This window comes from Leucopleurus acutus (genome assembly GCF_964270905.1).
Source record: "Leucopleurus acutus genome assembly, chromosome: 14".
NCBI classification, from domain to species: Eukaryota; Metazoa; Chordata; class Mammalia; order Artiodactyla; family Delphinidae; genus Leucopleurus; species Leucopleurus acutus.
Genome location: NC_139156.1, coordinates 607,463 through 628,059, shown reverse-complemented (window position 1 = coordinate 628,059; position 20,597 = coordinate 607,463). Strand labels below are relative to the sequence as shown.

General features: G+C 59.1%; 1 protein-coding gene across 2 annotated transcripts in view; it reads left to right on the top strand.

Moving 5' to 3' along the window:
- Positions 1 to 10,672: 10,672 nt before the first annotated feature.
- KNDC1 (kinase non-catalytic C-lobe domain containing 1) overlaps positions 10,673 to 20,597 on the top strand; it is a gene marked incomplete at both ends in the record, with an annotated part of 57,056 nt that continues 47,131 nt past the window's right edge. For both annotated transcript variants that reach the window (XM_082854038.1, XM_082854037.1), the window contains 3 exons: positions 10,673 to 10,774; positions 16,965 to 17,163; positions 17,435 to 17,493. In XM_082854038.1, coding sequence (XP_082710164.1) covers positions 10,673 to 10,774; positions 16,965 to 17,163; positions 17,435 to 17,493 — 360 coding nt within the window. The remainder of the gene's footprint in view (positions 10,775 to 16,964; positions 17,164 to 17,434; positions 17,494 to 20,597) is intronic.

The window sequence follows — 20,597 nt, the reverse complement described above, 5'->3', positions numbered from 1 at the left end:
CCCTGGCGGGGCGGGGAAGAGAAGGCGCGCGCTGGCTCCTTATATGCGGTGAGGGTAGGGGCGTGTCCAGGGGCGGGGCCGGAAGGGTGGCGTCCGTGGTGTGCCCACCCCTTAGGCGATGTTGTGTGCAGGGGGCAGGGGCAGTGCCCTGCTTTTGCTCCCAACACCCTGCTTTTGCTCCAGGCTCTTTGAAAGTGGAAGTTGGGTTTTTTGGTCTCTTTGTATCTTTTGGGTCCAGAATTTGCGCCAACTGCGCATGCACCCAGTTATTTTATTTCTTTTTAATTTTATTTATTTATGTATTTTTAAAATATTTATTTATTTAATTTACTTTGGCTGCTCCGGGTCTTAGTTGCGACACGCAGGATCTTTTTTTAGTTGAGGCATGCGGGCTTCTTCTTTGTGGCATTCAGACTCTTAGTTGCAGCATATACGGGATCTAGTTCCCCGACCAGGGATCGAACCCAGGTTCCCTGCATTGGGAGTGCGGAGTGTTACCCACTAGACCCCCAGGGAAGTCCCCACACAGGTCTTTTTAATCCCGCACAGTTTCTTTGTATTTTGTTGCTCTGGGAGACGTGTGTCCAGGTGCAGGTACGCAGTGCTGCCACAAACGGTCCCAGGTCCCAGCCTTTCTCAGTCCCACTGAGGCTCTGACCTCCCTCCCACCTGGCCTGACAGCCCCTGTCTGCTGTGAGCCCTTCCTCTCTGGGAACCCTGGGAAAGGAGCCCAGGTCCCTCCAGGGGGTCCCCAGCCGTGCCTCCAGGGGCCCCAATATCCCAGAGGCTGAGTGGAAAGTGGGTGGCAGGATCTTTTCGTGCCCCCATGGAGAGGCAATGGGACACCAAGAACTTCCCTCCATGGAACCTGGGCTGCTGGGGAGCCGATGCACGTCCTACAGACCCTCCAGTCTGCAAGGACTGGTCCCTGGAGACCCAGCAGAGAAGACAGTCTGGGAGCTGGGCCCTGCCCTCGGGGGCTGACACCCCAGCTTGCCACACGGGCTATGAGATAGGTGATCACAAATAAGGAGCAGACTGTCGCCGGCCCCAGGAGCCGGGAACAGACCCTCGGGGCCCCTGCGTGGGGGGTTCCCGAGGAAACACACATGCGTGAGGGATACCAGGGCCCCCGAAACCGCTGGTGCCGTGCAGCTTCTACACACGTCACCCCATGCCAATGTCTCCAAACGGGTGGTGGGGGGGGGGAGGCAGGCCTCCCACTGTCTACAGACCGCCCCCACCGCCAGGTGGTCGCAGTGCAGCTGGGACTTGGCTGACGAACAGCGGGCTCCGTGTGGCCTGCGGGCAGCCAGTCTGTGCCATCGCCGCTGCGAGGATGGATCCTGGACAAATGTTGGGGGGCCCGCAAAGGCAGGAGGACCCCCGTGGCTGGTCAGACGCTGAGACAGCCTCTCAGGAGCATCGGCAGAGGAAGGGGAGGCCTGGGGACCAGGGCACAGGGCACAGGGCTTGAAGGGTCTGGGTGGGGGCCGGGAGCCCAGGGTCCTGGGGGCGAGACTGCGGGGTCCGGCGGGAAGCACAGGCCGGAAGCTGTCAGCTCCTCGAGGGGTCGGGCGGTTGAGATGCTCAGAGCAAGATTTAAGGGGCCCGAAAACTCAGTAATAAAGCAAGTAATGTTGTGACACAATATTTTAAAAAACCAAAATTGATACCAAAAAATCCACGGTGACCGGCATCAAAATCTTAAATGGAGACAGAATCAGTGTTACTGGTGGTCCCCCAGTGGCCCCAGTGTGGGTGTCGGGGATGCTGAGCTGACACACAACTCAGAGGAGAGTCCACGCCCAGCATCTGCCGGGTCCTCACCAGAGCCAGCGACCAAGGCCGTTACAGGGCACAGGGATAGAACAGCCCAAAACCAGGTGAAGAAATGACCCCAAACCAGGCGAAGCGGGCAGAGAGGTGCTGGACATGCCAGGATCAATTTGCAATCTCTCGTGCTGGAGACACACAAGCTATAAAAGTGGAAACGCTGAAGCTTGAGATGGGGTAGCCGAAGTGCCCGTCATCCTTGCCCCACGGCTGGGCCAAGAGGTCCAGGAGTGTGCACCTCACTTCACAGTTTACAAAGAGTTGCCACCTCTGAGCTGGGCAGGGGCGAGGCCCTGGGGGAGGAGGGGGCCCACGGCGGGTGTACAGTCCCTTCAGCCCCGTGGCACTGGGTCCAGGAACCCTTGCAGGGTGCAGGGGAGTCGGGGTTCACAGCAGACGGCGGCCCTACCCGTGGCAGCGTTCCCGCCCACAACCTGCCAGCAGCTCAGAGTGACAGGATGTGGTCAGAACCCCCACCTCCCCACACTCCCAACTCAGCGCCACCCGGGGAAAGCGAGCTCCCAGCCTCCTTCAGGGCACAGCTGGGAGCCTCCACCCACAGCCTCCACTCCCGCCTGCCCTCCGCTCACTGCCAAACCCAAGTGCCCAAGCGGGCCCGGCCAGGTGCCTTTCACACGTCACCCGTCAAACGCTCACATCCAGCCTCGTGAGCAGGCTCAGAGGGGTTGAGCAAATTGCCCAGCGTCACACAGTCAGGAAGGGCAGAGCCACAGCCTCCGTGACCAGCTCCCCCGGCGGCTCCAGGGAAGCAGCGCAGAGGCCACGTTAACCGGGCCCCAGCCTGCCTCCTGCACTGCACCGGACGAGCGGCAGATGGGGGTCGTCCATCAGCCAGGGACCCTCCGTCTTCACACGACAAGCCAGTGGCAGGCTCGGCTGTCTGTCTGCAGCCCACCACCCACGTCTCTTCCCCACTTGGTCCACGTCCTCACAGCTTGAGAGCAGTTGGGAAGTTCTGGGGACGCTGGTGGCCTCTGTGTGGGCTGGGAACCCGGAGCGTGGGGGGGGGCCCTTCGGAGCCACCTTCGCAGAAGGATGTGGAGGGGCCCCTCCTGAACCAGGGAAGTGGCATTGATGGATGGATGGAGCTCTCCAGGTGAAGCCTCCTTCAAGGCCTCAGACTGAGCTCATAGGATAAAGATGACGGACAAGTAAAGAAACAGTTCTCTCATTTCCTACAAATGCTCCAAAAACTGTGGCAGTTAAGCACAAATGCCTGGGAGGAGCACCTTCTGGAATGTCCATGAACACGTGGAATTCGCTCCATGAGCTGCATGGAAACATCCTTCACAGAAAGTGTTAGCCTCGGGTTCCAGGGGAGAGCAACCCCCGGCCCGCAGAGATGCATCATAAGGGGAGGGTCACAGCCAGCAGGGCTTGCAAACCCCACCCAGGGAAGAGCCAACCGGGGTTGGAGGATGAAGGATAGAACTGAACACCTGGTAAAAAACGAAAAAGCCCATTCAAAAGTCAGACGGTGGGAAACACTGACGGGCGGTGGCCGAGGGACCCCTGAGAAGGCCTAGGAGCTCAGCCCGTGTCCCCAGCTCCGTGGAAAAGTCTCCAAAGCTGTGTCCTGCAGAGACTTTGGGAAGAGGATGCTGGGAAGAGGCAGGGCATCCCCAAAGGGAAGAAACCTCAGGGAGTTTGGAGCAAAGGGGAGACGGAGACCCAGGACAACAGGTAACTCCTGTGCCCTGCTCCCCCTGTGGCCCAACGGTCCTTGTGTTCAGTATGTCAAGCAACAGACAAAAGAGGAGAAATATAACCGTGTATCTGAGTCTCAAATCTTTTCACCTTTTCCTGAGAAATGTGCCCCACTGAAGTGAATTAAAGGGAGTTTCTGCTATTTTTCAAGAAACGTAAGACATCACCATCCAGGAAAGATGGTGGCATTTCAACAGTTTGCTTACAGGGACCCACGGTATTAAACCAATTCTGCTTTTCATACATGGGGCTAAGAGCCAAGAAGCTCCACGTCTTGGCAATGTCTTGTTTAAACTGGGTTTAATTGAATTTATTCTGGAATTTTGTTTTTAAAGATCAACATTTGCTTTATGAAGGATCAGTGCTAGTCTAGGGGCCAAGAAAGTCTCAGCTGGCCCTGCCTGTCAAATGAACGGACCCCCTTCACATTACAAAGGGACTATTGCCCCTCCGCTGGGGGCAGGGGTACCAATCACAGCAAAAATCCTTTCTGAAATTGGTTCCATGAACAGAAACAAAGAAAAAGAATGCTAGTGCCCGTGAGAGGCGTTGCTATACTTACAGACCCAGGACGGCTGCGCCCACCTCAGGGAAGGGCTAAGCCTTTGCTGGGACCCTCCGAACTTACCCGAAATCCATGCCAAGCTTTTCATTACAGAGAATCCAGAGCAGTGGAGGGAGCGGAAGAGATGCCTCAGGCGCCCCCGCCCCCGGCACCACGGGGCGGCAGTCAGGACTCCACCCTCGAAGGACCACAGCGTGAGGGCAGCAGGACCGAGATGCAGGAGATGATGTGTCACAGTTGGGTGGATTTGCTCCCAGACTACAAAATTAGTCTACCTTAGACGTTAGCACACTCACGGAATAGAGAAGATCAAGCCATCACCTTAATAGACACAGAGAAAGCATTTGATGCAATTCAACATCTATTTGTGATTTTAAAAGAACATTTGGCAAATTAGCAATAGAAGGGAACTTCATTAACCTACAAAAACCTACAGCAAAATTATCCCTGACGGTGAAGAAGCGAAGCCCAGCTGCTCACCTTGGGAACTCAGCCAAGAGGACCGTCTCACCCCGTCTGCTCGGTGCTGCGCTAGGGTCCCATGGGGCAGTGAGGGCAGGGAGAGGCGTGGTGAGAATGAGAAATGGAGAAGCGGGACTTATTCCCAGGGAGTGTGATCGCTCCCACAGCAAATCTAAGTCCGTCTCCAGGTCAGAACCACTCAGTTAGTGGTTAGCACATTGCTGGACACAACGTCATCGGACAAAAGCCAATTTGAAACGGATTCACTTCGCTATACAGCAGAAACTAACACAACGTTGTAAACCAACTATACTCCTATAAAAATTAATTTTTTAAAAAGAGCCCATTTGACTCCTGTAGGCCAGCACTAAACAGGAAACAAAAATTCTACAAAGATACAATTTACAATAGTACCAAAATACGCCCAATATTCATGATAAATACAATAAAAGAAACGCAAGTCCTCCTCACAGAAAACCACAAAATGTTATCAAGAGACAGGAAGGGAGCCTGATTCTAAGGGGAAAGACCCACATTCGGGGTTAGAACGCTTGCCGCTTCTCAGGCTCGTGTGCAAGCACACGCCACACCACGCCACTCGCACCCAACAGGGTCGTGACGGCTCGCAGCAGGCGGGCTCTCACGGGGCCAAGAAGAGCCCAGACGTTCTTGGAGGAAAAGGAGGAGGAGGGGGCAGGGGGGGGCAGGAGACTCGGAGCGTGGGGACTTCTGCAAGGCTGAGCACAGACCAATGGACAGACTCACACATGTGCACACTCGGTGTCTTTCCGGCAGACTGAGGCCAGTCAATGGACGCACACGTGGACTTGAACACGAGCATCACCTCTGACCCGGCAAGAACACGTGCAGGTGCACAACGTGAGCAAAATACGTGCCAGGTGACACCCCAGACCTAGAGTATGTCTGGATGCCCAGACATCTGTCAGTGGTGGATTCGTGCATCTAACACCACTCAGTAAAAGCAATGAGCAGATTCCCGCTCCCAGGACAGCTCTGAGTGAGAGAAGCCAGACAAAAAAAGAAAACGCTCACAGTGTGATTCCATTTATACAAATTACCAAAAAAGAAAAAAATGAGCAAAACTAAACTATTTCTTTAACGACATATGCTTAGTGGTAAAACTATATGAAAAAAGAGAGTAGAGGAGTCTCTTCCGCAAGGGCAGGACAGTGACTGCCCTCGGGGTGCAGGGGATGGATTGGGGGGACATTGCCTGCTGCTCTGTCTGATAGATCAGGAGGGTGCCCCTCTCTCCCTGGATGTCCTGATTTGCAATTTACAGTAAGTTTCCCAGCGGCCCTTCTCTGGCACCGCAGGGCCTGCCCTCCACGGCTGTGACTCCCCCTTGCTTGGGGCTGGCTCCCCCAGGGGCTGGCAGCTTTATCTTTGGCCCAACAGAAGGCAGGCTCACTGCCGTCACCTGATGCCGGACAGGTGTCCACACCAGAGCCAAGGAGCTCCGAGGTGGAGCCCCAGCCCTCCAGCCCAGCTCTGAGCTCTGGGGCCAAGACGTCACCTGGGTGTTCACAGGGGCAGCAAAGACCAGCAGTGCGGTGGGGGCATGGGACATCCACAGTCAGGGTTAGAGAGACGGGTGGTTTAGCCCAGGGAGCTCGCCTGTGACGGCATCAGAATCACACGGTGTTGGGGGGGAAGGGTTAGAAACGCAGCTTCCTGACCAGGGTCCCCCCGGCACTCTGATGGGGGCCCTGCCAGCTCCATCCATGAGGGGACCCCAGTCTCTCTCAAGCTCCCCAGGTGTGAGAAATTGCATCTGGGGTCTTTGAATGCTCCCAGTCGGGCATGTTCCCTAGCAGGACCGCTGGACCGGCAACCTTTGTGGGTAGCGACCTCACCCCATCCTCCACACTGTGAAGCACTGCTGCACGCTTCGAGAGGTGAGGAACTTGGCCCGGGGCGTGGGCGGCGTGGGCGGCCGTGCCGGGAGACACGAGCCCGGTCTGCGCCCCCTCCTGGGAACCGTGAGCTCCCTCACGCGCTGAGCCCGTGACTCGGCCACACATCTGCGTGACTAAGGACATGGAGGCGGCCGATCCACACGACATCCGTGAGTAAAAGGAACTGGCCTGGACCTGTGGGCGGTGCAGCCGCGCCACTCACTTCCACAGAGAGCGTGCGCACGGGAAGCAGGTGCTGGAAGGCAAGAGGGGCACGAGGGTCCTTGCGGACAGTACCTTCAGGAGGGGCTTCCACGCCTGGGGGCAGGGCTGTTAGATCCTGGGGCCCAGACCTCTGGGGAGGGTGCCCCATGGGTGCTGGGGTCCCTGGGGTACCCCATTCCGCCCCCCCTGCCCGGGAAGAGGAGTGGGGCAGGGGCTGCCCTCAGCTGCTCAGGGAGGCGGCAGCACGGGAACGAGCCAGAGCGTGCAGAGACCAAGTGACAGACACGAAGTGACGGCCACCAAGTGACAGGACGGCACAGGCTGCCCCAGCAGCAGGTGGGCGGTCTAGGTCCTGTCGCCAGGAGGAACATGGTCAGAATATTTCGATACTGTAAAATGAATCTCATGGTCACTGGAAACAAAAATGTTAAAAATTTTTACTTCATAAGTATTCAAGTTATTAAAACTTACCTGCATCTTTGTTGCAAGGTATTATGGAGAATCTGCAGAAACTTTCAAGCATAAAAATCTATCACAGTAGATAAAATTCTGGCTGGAGTTAGATAGCAGTAACGAGTTTAAGGAAAATGTTATGACGAACATTTCCGACTATGAAAAAGAAATGTTTATGTGTTTTCTTCTAAATGATTGATAGTGGGTATCAAAACCACTTTGGTTTTTAGGTCCTTGGATATATTTACGGGAGTGACTAACAGCTTTATTTCAAAATGTCAATAATTATACCACGCCAGAAATTACATTCTTTGCAATTACTTACCTTTCTTAATTTTTCAAAAATGTAGATGTCGACTTCAAAATGTGCACGTGGTGTGACAGCTTCTCAAAATCTTTCAGGGAAAACAGGAGCTTTGAAGACCCATCCTGCACCACTCCCTCCCACCCCACATTCGGCCTGATCTACTGACAGCCGCTGACTGCATGGCGGAAGCCAGGAGAGAGCGTGCCTGGGGACACGCGTGGCGAGGGCCCAGCCTAGCCTGGAGTACAGCCTCCCTGGTCGCTGAGGGCGGCCGGGGGAGGGCTGAGGTCTGAGGCCTGAGGCGCGGCGGTGGGCAGGGAGGGCGCTCGGGCTAGGACCTGCTTGGAGACAGAGGGAGGGTCTTGGAGGAGATGGGGGTGGAGGAGAGTGGGTCGACGGTCAGGGAAGAGCAGTGAGGAGACGGGGCTCCGCCAGGTCGCGGCCTTGGCCGTGGGGCTGACCGCGCGTCCAGGAAGCCTCTGCAGGGTTCTGGCAGTGCCTGCGAGTCCCAGGAAGCAGACTTGCTCACCGGGCACGTGCTGGACGTGCGGGTGGCGGGGGGAGGCTGGCGCAGAGGCCGGGCGAGTGGGCCCTCGCGGCATCTGCTCGTGAGGACTCGGCCTGTTTGGAGCTGAGCTTCAAATTAACTTTGAGTGGCGCCCAGGACTGCCTGGACGTCCTTGTCCCACTTGCTCTGGGAAGGTTGAGGGTGCCTGATCTAGACTTGGTCTGATCTCGAAAGTAATGTCACAGTCATGTACCAACACTGAGGAGCACCCACCACGCCCGAGGCACCAGGACACAGGGGGCCACGCCCTTCCAGGGAGCAGAGCTTGCCATAAACGCGGGCAAGTGTGCAAACACACAGTGAGACTCACAACACACCCAGCAGAAGCTTCCGGTCACTCCACTGAACAAAGAAGACCAGTGACCACAAACGCTTTGGGGAAGCAGGCGGGTAGAAGAAGGAAGGCAATGCGGCCCCTGCCAGGTGCCTCCCTAGGGCTCCCGCCGGCCCCGCCCCACTGGCCCAGGCCCCCTGGTCCCTGCTTGACTGAGGAGACGGCACACGCCCACTAAGTGCTTTGAGGCTGGAACAGCCAAAGCTGACTCAGCCGGCATCCACAGCCCGTTTGTTCTGCATTTTACCCAAGTTGGATGCACCTTTTCCCAAAGTAGACAATGCCATTGGGCCCGGAACCATTGGCGATGACACTGCTCCTTCAGTCAAGGCGTTTGCATGCCAGCCCCCAATTCAGTCCTCAGCCTAGACCCCGGGCCCGGTTGCAGGGAGACCTGAGAACCAGGTGATAAAGTTGGCATCTTCCCTTTGGGCCCACAACAGCTGAGACCCCCGGAGGGTGTTTAGGCTGGATGGCGGGTGAGGGGTGTCAAGGCCACACGCAGCCTTCAACAGCCTTCGACGCCAGCCTGGGACAGAGGGAAGGGGCAGCCCCCCGCCCCTGCAGCACAGGGACCCTGCAGGCAGGGCGCTCGGCTCCGTGGACGCAGGGTCCGAGTACAGGATGCAGCTGGAGCCCCAGGGCTCTGGAGCAGGGCCTGCCTCCCTCGGAGACCGGGTGGTGCCCACCGACAGCCCAGGCACTCATCCTGAGATGGATCTCCAACCGCTGCTGCCCTCACCTACCCACCCGCCTGCCCTGGCTACTGCTCCCAGCTCCCAGACAGCCAGACCCACTTCTCTCAGGGGCCTTGGGTGGGCTGTACACAGTGGAGCTGCCGGCACCCCGGCCGCCAGACCGAGGCGTCGCTGCCCACGTTTCTCCCCTGACCGGGTGCTCCTCGTCCACCTGGGGTGACATCGCAGGGCCCCCGGGGCCACGAGACCTGAGCCGGGATAGAGTTAGTCCCCTGCATCCTCGGACCTGGCAGGACCCGCCGCGAGTCAGCTTCCTTCGCCGAGGAGCATTTACATCGTGGCTGCTGTAAGCCTGGCCGCAGTGCCCACCGTCTTGTGGGAGCTCTGACCCCCTGCCCTGCGCCGGGGGAGGGGGCCCACCCGTCACCCTCCTGCAGAAGACGTGGAGGCTGTGCTGTCTGGCTCTTTGCTTCACTGTGAGGGGGCACCCTCCCTGGATCTCTGCCAGGCTGGGGTAGGGGTGTCCTGCTCTCTGCCCAGCCACAGGCCCTGGCTTGGGGCAGGGCTCGTCCCTGTGCTGAGGAAACCCGGTGAAGGGGTTAGTCACGAACCAGCAGGACTGCCAAATTGAGGGAGAGCTTGTCTGTTCTTTTGGTTCCCTTCCCACACCAAGGAGGCAGGCTGGCAAGGTCTGGATGAAGCTCTAATTATTGGTCCCCCATCCATGGGACCCTAACTCAAGAAAGCGGCAGGCCAGACCCCAACCGCTCAGACGGGTCTACTCCCTGGACTCTACCCCATTCCGCGCCCCCTGCCCGGCCCCCCCAGCCCTGCCTGGCCCTCCTGGGCACCTCTGCAGCTGCCCCTCCCCACCTCCCCGCGTGGACTGCGGCAGCCCCGTCCCTGCCAGCGGGGGCAGGGAGCGAGGGTGACAGGGTGGAGGGTGGACCACCCGCCCGGCACTCTCTGCGGGCTGGGCCGCGGCCCTCCATCCGTGTGCCCACAGAGCCCGCGGCTGCCCGCGACGCACCGCTCAGGAACACCGGCCACAAGGCTGGCCCCGCCCCCAAACGGTGCCTACCGCGCACAGGCCTCCACCCCTCCCCACCCCCCCGCAGTGCATCCCCCAGGACAGTGGCCAACGTCCCCGAGGGACAAAGTCCCCAGAACGCCCTCGGAAGCCCCGCCCAGTCGCCCCCAATTGCCCGGCAAAGTGAGCACGGCCTTGCGACTGCCCCGACCCCCAGTCCCGCGCCCAGGTGCCCCCACCCCCGTCCCCGCTCTGGCGACACTGCGGCAGCGCGCGGGCGGGGCGCACCGGGGGCGGGGCCGGCGTGGGCCGCGGCGGGCGGCGCGGGGGGCGTTCCCACGGCGGCCCTGCGCGCGTAGCCTTCCCGGCTCGCAGAGCCAGAGCCTGTGCGCGGAGCCGGAGCCGGGGCGCCAAGGCCGCTGGAGGGGCGAGGCCAGGCGGGGGGCGCCGGCCTCGCGTAGATCTCGGGCGGCGGGTGCGCCTCCGGCCGGCGCGCGGCGGCTCAGGCAGTGACTGAGCGTGTGGCGCCGCCGGCGGCGCACGGAGGATGCAGGCCATGGACCCTGCTGCGGCGGATTTTTACGAGGAGGACGGCAAAGACTTAGACTTCTACGACTTCGAGCCGCTCCCCACTCTGCCGGAGGACGAGGTGAGCCCCCGACCCGCGCTGGGACCCCCACCGTTCCGCACGGAGGGGTTCGCGGAGAGTCCCCAGGCCCCCTGCCCCCGGGCCAGGTCCTGGCAGCAGGGGGATACCAAAGCCCTTCTCACCAGCGGCACCAGCCTTCAGCGTTTTCCCCCAGCGGGGACAGGACCGGGGGATGCCACCTGGGACAGCAGCGGGTGGGCTGTCGCTGAAGAAGTTGGCGCCCTGCGGGGGTGGGCTCCGGATTACAGATGTTGGGGGGATGAGCGTGGGGGGCGCTTAGCGGCAGGGCCCGAGCACTGTATTCCTCCTTGCGGAGACCCTAGGAGGTCAGCGGAAGGCGCCGGCAGCAGAGCCCAGTCAGGCCAGACTGCTCAGGAGCTGGGGGCGGGGGAGGCCTCCATGACTGAGGGCTGATTCCTGCTCATAGAGGACAGAAGTGGCCTTCAGTCAGGAGCCCAAGTCCTGAGCCCCCAGCCAGGGTGCAGAGGGGCCAGGGTCTCTGTCACATGGGGCTTCTGGCCATTAACTGGGCCACTCTGCCCGCGGCTCTGTCAGAGACGCCTCCGCACCCGCCTGGGTTTGCCCCTGTAGCTCTGGCTTCCCCGTAGTGCCCCACAGACCGTGGGTTGGGGTCAAATGAATAAACTCCGTGGCCCTTGAACAAGCCAGTCCCCGCCACACGAGAGGTGGCCCCCAGAGGACACAGCTGCTCCAAGAAGACCCTCTAGTCTCCCAAGGGTGGGGGTCTGTGCAGATGCAGGGGCCTCCCAGCCCCTAGCAGGTACAGGCGCCCATCCGTGGGGTCTGCTGGCGCTGTTGCAGTGTTGCTCTCTAAATGACAAGACCCTCCACGTGCCCATCTGGCCAGGCCCACCAGCGAGGCAGACCCGGCCAGCCCCCCCTGGGCTAGAGGGGGTCTCCAGGTCCCTCGCCCTCAGCCGGCCCCTGCCCACTGCCCCAGCAGAGCTGGTTCTGAGGACAGAGGGGCTCATGCCCTAGAAGCAGTCCTTCTGGTGGCAGAGTCTGTTGAGGAGGCTGCCGAGGCGGTGCCCCGGGGTGGGGGTGGGGGGTGCTGCCTCAACATCCCCCCCCACCCCGTGGCCTGGATTCAGCGTGAGAGAAGGCTGCGGAGAGGAAAGGCAAGGCAATAAAGAACCCTGTGGATATCTCCGTGGCTTTGATGGAGCAAGAAAGGGTGCTCCCAGCCGTCAGCCTTCAAACGCTCCCCCCGGAAGGACGCATTTCTAAAGTGTCTGTTGGGAGACTCACGTCCCCCCAAATCACTCTCCAAGGCAGACGCAGAATACGTGGTTCTCCACGTGGGGCTCACAGAGGGCAAAAGTGGCCTTCAGTCAGGAGCCCAAGTCCTGAGCAGCATTCTGCACTGGCTGCCCCACACTTCCAGGGCCTCCTCCGTGCCTGGCACACCGAGCCGGTGACTGATGCCAAATAAACAGGACAGGCAGAGCCGGGACTTGGACCCAAAGCCTCAATCCCGAGCCCACCGTCTGTCCTGCGGCCGTGCCCTCAGGCCTTCTCCTGGTAACAGTGTCCCCAGCCGTGCACAGTGCATGGGGCCGGGGTCCCCGTCATCCTGTGGCCGTCACCTCCAGGTGAAGTGGGACGCCACGTTTGTAGTGGCATCCAGCCGTGAAGCTCGGGGCTCCTCAAGCTTCTCGCACCCTCCCCGGTGAGAGAGGCATTGCCTTTGGGTGTGTTCTCGTGAAACACGTTGGGTGTGGTTGGTGTTGAAGGTTTTAAATCCCCGCCAGGGACATGTGACCACCTGGCACAGCGTTGTATAGTCAGGTTGTATCCGAAAAGCCATCCTGCGTGAGAGGAAGGAGGGCCATGCGGCGGAGCCCCCGGAGGGAACCGTGGCCAAGGACAGCGGGCAGCTTCCAGGGAGGGATGGTGGGTGCCAGACCCAGGACGGTACAAGCCACATGAGACACAGGCATTTGCTGGTTATACAGCTAATTATATCAACTGACCACAGTGAGCTCAGGAAATAGAACCCTGTGGACCCCACCCCGCAGGAGCCCCTGGAACGTCCATGCCCTGTTGTAACCCCAGAGAAAATCCAAATTGCTGGTGGACATATGAGAAAATGTTTGACTTCATTGTTATCAGGCAACACAAAATACACCCGCTGCGAAAACCTTCCCACAAGTGCCAGGTTGGCGAGAACCAGAAAGCTGGACGGTGGCCCGAGTTGGTGGGGAATGGGTAGTGGCCCTGCCCCTCTGCCAGGGTGTAGGGGGGATGGAGTGGACCAGCCTCTTTGGAAAACAGTTTGGCATCTGATAGTGGGTGGGGATGCCTGCACTTGTGTCCCAGCAACTTCAGTCTGGGCACCTGCCCCAGAGACACATGACCCATGGGCGACGCATGAGCACGAGAACTCAGGGCCAGAGACCACCCGGGGGGCGTGCTGAGGGGGCCGGCACCGCCCAGCAAGGTCCTGGAGGTCACTGCCTGCCGGTCCCTGGCCACCTGCAGGCAGCACCACTGCATCGGTACAAGCTAAGGCCGGGGTGCGGATCCGGCAGACCCCAGGGCATCGGGAGGCAGGCGGTGCCACTGGCCTGCAGGGGCCTTCGGGGGGCATGGCATCTGCCAGGCCCCAGACTCCCCCAAGGGGTGAGGAGTCCAGCGGGGCATCTCCCCAGCATCTGTGGGCCGGGAGCTGGGCTGGGCCAGGGGATCTGAAAGCAGGTGGGGAGCATTTGAAATGCAGAATGACCCATGGGTCCTGCGGCCCCACGTGGCCCTGGCTCGCAGTCTGTGTCTGCAGGGCAGGAGCTCCCGCACGGCTGGCGTGTTGCCGTCACTGGACAGCGGCCCGTGGCAGGAAGCCAGCACTGCCCTGTAGGACCCAGACTGGCGACAGGGACTGCTTTGGGAAGTCGCGTCCTCTTGCCTCCCAAGCCCCCCTCCCAGCCAGGATGGGGGTTGAGTCTGTGCCCACACAATTGCAAGGGGGGCCCTCTTTCCTGCCCTGGGTGGTCTCCCCCTCAGATCTCCCCCCAGAGCCCACCCAGGCAGCGCCTTGCTGGGCAGTAGTGAGGGGTGAGGTGTGAGCTCCAGTAGGCTTTCTGGGTCTGCCCGGAAGGCTGGCTCTATACCCAGGAGATGGAGCTGGCCGGCAATGACCAGCTCAGGCCACGTGGGCAGTGGCAGGAGGGAAGTCTCCCAAAGCCTGCCGCAGCCCCGGTGGGTGCCCGGGGGCGAGGCTGGAGCACAGGCGTCTGCAGGAGCCTCGCTGGCTTTTCTGTGTGTAGCACGTCACCCCGCGCGCGCACACACAGACACACACACACACACACAAAAACGTCTGTCTCGGCCCGTGAAGCCCCTGCTAGCCTCCAGGCACCGTCCCCTTGAGTGTGGATCGGGGGCCTCCTGGAGTGAGGCTCAGGGCCCATGGGGTAATGAGCTGCCCCTCTGGGAAGAGCACAGGCTCCCATCTATCAGGGCTGGAATTTTGGGGCAGGTGGTGGACTGAGGGGGCCTAAATGGCCAACACCTGCTTCCCGGTCTCTCCCTCTCCTTGTCTTTGGCCCATTAGCCAAGGCGGCCCAGCACCCCCGCCTGCCCTACTTGGGCCGTGGATTCAGGCAAGGAAGGGTCATTCTTCCTGCCTGGGCCAGAGCAGGATGGACCGGGGGGCGGGCTGCAGGTCCCAGAGGGAGGTGACCGTAGGCACAGTGTCCGGGATCCGTCATCATGTGGCAAGACCTGCCCTGGGTGTGTTGGGGGCCTGCAGCGTCCCTCGGTGCTGTCCTGGAACTTGCTTCAGCTGAATCCCACCTTCCCGTTGTAACAGTGGGGTTTCAGAGGAGCTAAGACCAGTGAATGGAGGCGTTAGCCACACGGAAGCAGTGACTCAGGACCCATGGAAGTTACCCCATAGAGTCACACAGAGAATCCCCCAGCAGGAGCTCCCCCCAGTAGGAGCTCTCCCCAGCGGGTGCTCCCCATGAATGGGTGCAGGTCTCCAGCTTCCCCGAGGAGCTTCCACCTCACCAGGGCATCTTTCCACTGGGCAGGGGCAGCAGAGGCCTGGGCCTGAGCAGGAAGCCGTGGTTCTGCCCTGGGCTCCCATCTCCTGGCAGCACATCTGTCACAGCTGCGTGCCAACAGCCAGTGGAGTCAGCGAGGCCGCTGTAGGGGGACTGGCTCACTCACCCTCCTAAATAACCAAGCCCACGGGGTCCTCAGGCTGTTCGCTGTGCAGGCGTCTGTGTGTACGTGTGCATGTGTGTGCGTGTGTGCACACGGTGCCCAGGTGTCTCTCTAGCCAGGCCTCGCGGGCATCCCCGGGAGCCTCGGGCTCTCCTGAGTCGTGAGGGGTCCTGGGTGGGGCAGAGAGGCCCCCAGGTGGAGCGAACCCGGGGAACCCAGCCGGGAGATTTGGAAGCTGAGATTTCTGGTTCACGAGTCTCTCTGCCGCCCCAGTCTAATCGTGTGCCCTGCTTTCTGCTATGCCCCGTCCACCCTCCTCCCACGGTCAGTACAATACGGGAGCCCAGCAAGGGGCTCTCTGCTCTCAGAGCTGCCTTTTCCTCATCCATCTTAACCACCACCCCCCAAGAGAAAGAGTTGGGAGGGCCCAGGAGGATGTCATTGAGCCCCTCCCTGAACTGAGAAGGAACAGACGTGGGATGAGCCTAGTCACACGGCAGGACCTGCCGCATCCCCCTCCTGTAGCCCCCCCCACCCCGCCGCCCCGCATACCACACGCTGCTTGGCCAGACACACACACAGCGGCTCCTCACACTGCTGCTTGCTTTCTGGGTTTAAACCCTTCATCTCCTTTGCTGTGGTCAAAGCCCCCGTGCAGTACAGGTGGGAGAATTTCAAGGGCAGGAGATGGTAGGCTCCTTTTAGGACCCGGCAGCTTGGCTACACGTGAGAACATCCTGTGTGCTGGAAGGATGGAGCAAGGAGGCTGGAGGGAGAGCTAGGTGGGGGGGAGGAAGCAGGGGCACCTCTCTTCTGTAGCACCCCCAACTCACCCCAACCTCCACCCCCATCTCACCCCGACCCTCCCCCAACTCACCCCGACCTCCACCCCCATCTCACCCCGACCTCCACCCCCAACTCACCCCGACCCTCCACCCACACCTCTCCCTGAGTCTCCGCCCTGCCCTCCGAGTCAGGTGTCCAGGACCTTTCCTGACCCTCCGGCCTGCTCGCCCAGGCCCCGGCTCCCAGCCTGGCTCCTCAGTCCCCTCCCCTCCTTAGGCTGGTGGTGTGTGAAAACGCAAGTACACGGAGCTAACCAGGGTGTCAAACAATGGCCCAGAAAAGGGCTGTGAGGCACAGGGTGTCTGATGTGTGAGCCTGATGAGTGTGTTTGTGCATGTGTGACTTGCGTGGATACATGTGGGCACGTGTGTGGATGTGTGGGCTTTGCACGCCTGTGCATCAAAGTTAGTAAGTCAATGTGTGAGAGCTGTGTGCATGCTGGCGTGGGTCCGTCTGTGCACACACACCTGACAGATTGTGTTAGCACGCTCTGTGCACACACGTGTGTGTGAGTGAGTGTGGGTGGCACAACCACAGCTGAGTCAGACCAGGAGGTGGAGCCCGCTGTGTGGGCGGCCTCGGAGTCTAGCTGTGCAGGAGCCACGCGACTGTGTCCTCCACGTGCACCGCCCGGAGCCGTTGTCCAGGTGGCTCTGCAGCCGTGGTGTCATGAGCATGTTCTCACGTGTCCCGTGACTGTCGTAGGCTCACGTCACGTTCATGGGCTGGCGGCTCCCCGCGCACGGCTGTGCCTTTGTGGCAACAGCTCCATCTTCCCTCACCTGCTCGCAAGCTGGAAAGGTGAGGCTCCCTGCGTGCCCACCGAGGTCTGTGTGCTGAGCCCGTGGGGCTGGGCCAACGGCGGGGGGCCGCACAGTCTGGGACGAAGGGCAGGCTGGGCAAACACCTGCTCCAGCAGCAGCTGATGGTGCAGCACGTGCTCTGCGGCTCCTGACGTCCAGGAACCGTGGGATGTCGTCTGGTGGGGTTTTTTAAGACGTTGCCGAAAACCTCGTTCCCGACATAGAATGAAACGTTGCGGCGTGGCGTCTGCTTCCCGGGAGCTGTCTGGACGTTGGGGGCTGCGGGGGCCTGTCCTCAGGCCCCCGCGGCCCCTCTGCCGGCGCCCGCAGCTCAGCCCAGGCCTGTCTTGCAGGAGAATGTGTCCCTGGCCGACATCCTCTCCCTGCGGGAGAGCGGTCTCAGCGAGCGGGAGGCCTGGGCCGTGTGCCTGGAGTGCAGCCTGTCCATGAGGAGCGTCGCGCACTCGGCCATCTTCCAGACCCTGTGCATCACGCCCGACACCCTGGCCTTCAACACCAGCGGGAACGTGTGCTTCATGGAGCAGCTCAGCGGTAAGGCCTGGGCGGGCGCCCGCAGGGGAACGTGAGCGGAGAGTCCAGCGGACGCGGGACCTCCCTGGGCCGATGGTCCGGGAGCCGGGTTTCCATGGTAACCTGCTGGTACCTCCGCCCCTCCCCACCGTTGTGAGGCTCGGGACGCGCTGGTTCTCGCAGCTCCCCATCCCGGGAGAACCTGGAGGCCTGTCTTACCCAGTGACCCGGGTGGGGAGTAGTGGGAACGGAGGGTCGCCGTGTGACCCGGCGCCTTCTCTTCCCTTCCCAGACGACCCCGAGGGAGCCTTTGTCCCCCCGGAGTTCGATGTGACTGGGAACACCTTTGAGGTAAGTGGCAGCAGGTGGGCCAGTGCCCGGCCCGCCTCCTACCGTCACCTGGCGGCAGTGAGCGCCTGCGGTCGGCACGCCCACCTCTGTCCCCTCAGGTCCCCAGCGACTTGGCCGCAGCGATAGCCCGCGTCCGGCCACACGCTTCTCACTACAGCGCGTAGCATGTTGTCTGAGTGCGAATTTACTATATTTAAGATGCTAAAAGCGCCAGAAATTACCGGTGGTGACTGACGGGGGTCACAGCTCCTCTGAGGGATTGGCAGGGGCAGCTCACGGCCCCAGAGAATCACCCACGAGAGTGAGAGGCAGCCACGCCTAGGACAAGGCCAAGGTCACCGGGGCCCCTGGGCACCCCCAGTGCAGCGAGGTGGGCAGGGGACCTAGAGAAGGGAGGGGGCCCGCTCGTGCCTTCACTTTCTAAAAAGAGTCTCCTGCTGCGTCTTAGCTTCTGGAACTTCCTTTTATGTGATTTCCCTAGACTCTTCCGCACCGGGTGTCATGACCTTCGTGGGGGGAGGCCTGGTGGGGTCAGCGCTGCTCCCCGTGGCCTCTGTGTGTCCAGTGAGAGCTCCCAGCGGGCTGGCAGGGTCGCTTGCAGAGCAGGGCAACTCTTTCCCGCGGGGCTGCCTGAGGTGCGCTCCCACCACCGCCCAGAGACCCCTCACACCCCCTCCTGCGGGATCGGTTCCACTGGGATTGCCAGGGGTTGCGTTCCTGTCGGTCAGGACAGTGGGCTTGCAGGTGGTGGGGTGGGGACCCCCTCTGTGGGAGAGCCCATTTCCATCCAGTTGCTCAGCTTTTCTCCCTGTATTTTCGTCCGTTTTGTCAGGACTGCAAATGCCATGTCCACCGTGTGTCTCACTTCCTTGAAGGCAGCGGTTCTCAAACTTTTCAGTTCTTGGAACCCTTTACACTCCTAAAAATCACTGAGTGCCCAAAGAGCTTTGTTTCTGTGAGTTATATCTGCCAGTACTCACTGTATTACAGGTTAAAACGGAGAAATGCATAAAAAGTCTACCTATTAATTAATTCAGTGACACCCGTAAACCCATTGCATGGTAGCACATATAACACACTTTCGTGAGAAATGACAGTATTCCCCTCCAAAAAAAACAGTGAGGAGAGTGGCATCACTTTACATGTTTGTAAATCTCTTGAATGCCCGGCTCAGCAGAGGCCTGGGTTCTCACGGCCGCGTCTGCGTCCAGTCTGCTCTGACAGCACAGGCCCGTGGCCCTGGCAGCCTCCACGGCCTGTTGCTGGGAAATTGTTTGGCCTCTGGAACCCCGCTTTGAGAAAAGCTGCCTGAAGGCCTCCTCTGATGGAAAAAAATGTTTCTCATTTCTAATACAGTCCAATTATTGGTGTTTTCTTTCACTGTGTTTTTTTGTGCCTTAAGAAACCTTGCCAGCCACAAGATCCAACAGATATTTACTGGCATTTTCTACCAAGAGTTTTAAAGTTTTGTTCTTCACATTTAATCCTCCTGAGGCTGATTTTTTTTATATTTATTTATTTATTGGCTGCGCCAGGTCTTTAGTTGCGGCAGGTCTGTTAGCTGCAGGATCTTTAGTTGCAGCATATGGGATCTAGTTCCCTAAGCAGGGATCGAATCAAACCCGGGCCCCCGGCATTGGGAGCGTGGAGTCTTAACCACTGGACCTGCAGGCAGTGCCGAGGTGGATTTGTAATGTGTGTGAGGCAGGGATCCAGGTTCCTTGTTTTTATGTGGATGTAACCGTTGCATGTGAGGCAGGGATCCAGGTTCCTTGTTTTTATGTGGATGTAACCGTTGCATGTGAGGCAGGGATCCAGGTTCATTGTTTTTACGTGGATGTAACCGTTGCATGTGAGGCAGGGATCCAGGCTCATTTTTTTACGTGGATGTAACCGGTGCTCCCAGCTGTTAGTTGCCTGGCCCTGGTACACGTCACCTAAGCCATATACACCCCAGTTTCAGACAAAACTGGGTCTGCTTCCCGGGCCTCTGCCCTAGTCCATGGCGGTCTGCCCACCACTGCACTAAAGCTGCGTTTATTGACTGTAGCTCCGCCGCGAGCCCAGCATCTCACAGCGAACGTGCCCGGTCCCTGTTCTTTTCAGAAGCGTTCCGACTATGCTTAACTCTTTATTCTTCCACATCAATTTGAGAATTAGTATCAAGTTCCAGGAAAAGCTCTGTTGGCATTTTGACTAGAACGGCTCTGAATGTATAGATGAGTTTGGGGAGAATTCATACGCCTGTGGTATGTTATACATGTTATATCTCTCCATTTATTTAGCTCTCATTTACTGTCTCAGTAACATTTTAAAACCTTTATTGTAAGTTTTACTTGGATATCCTTTACTAGTTTATTCTCAGGAATGAGATATTTTCTGACTCTATTCTAAATGGGTGGTCATCTTTCTAATCACATTTTTTTGCTTTTTGGGGCAAGTCTACAGAAATGCAGTTCGCTTTACCATCTTAATCTTACATCAGCCATCTTGGTAAATTCTTTTATTATTTCTGCTAACTTACAGAGTGTTTTAGTTTCTCTATTTAACTGATCAAATCACCAGCAGAAGGTGGCAGGCAGTGTTGATACCACTGTCCAAGGGCTTGCTGCCAGGTTCCCCTTCCAAGTGTCCTGAGTGGGCCTGGAGCAGCGCTGTGACAGGGTCAGTGATTTCTCCACAATCCTAAGAGAGCTCTTCCCACCTCCCCACCCTGGATGACGTTTGCAGCGGCCCCCTGAAGTCCCCACTGTGCCAGAGGGATGGAGTTCTATCAGGAAATGCTTCTGCATACTTTGAAATGATCATTAAGATGTTAATATCTCCTTTTTATTTTCTAGCATTAAATCAACCTTTCCTACTTAGAGAAACCTAAGCTGGCTGTGTCCTATTTTTTCTTTACACCGTTGCATTTGATTGACTAATGCCTGCTTTGGGTCTCTATGTATTTTTCTCGAGTGGACTGGTAGTTTTCCATTCTGTTGATGTTTTCTGTTTGTTTGTTTGTTTTGTGGTTCGCGGGCCTCTCACTGTTGTGGCCTCTCCCGTTGCGGAGCACAGGCTCTGGACACGCAGGCTTAGCGGCCATGGCTCACGGGCCCAGC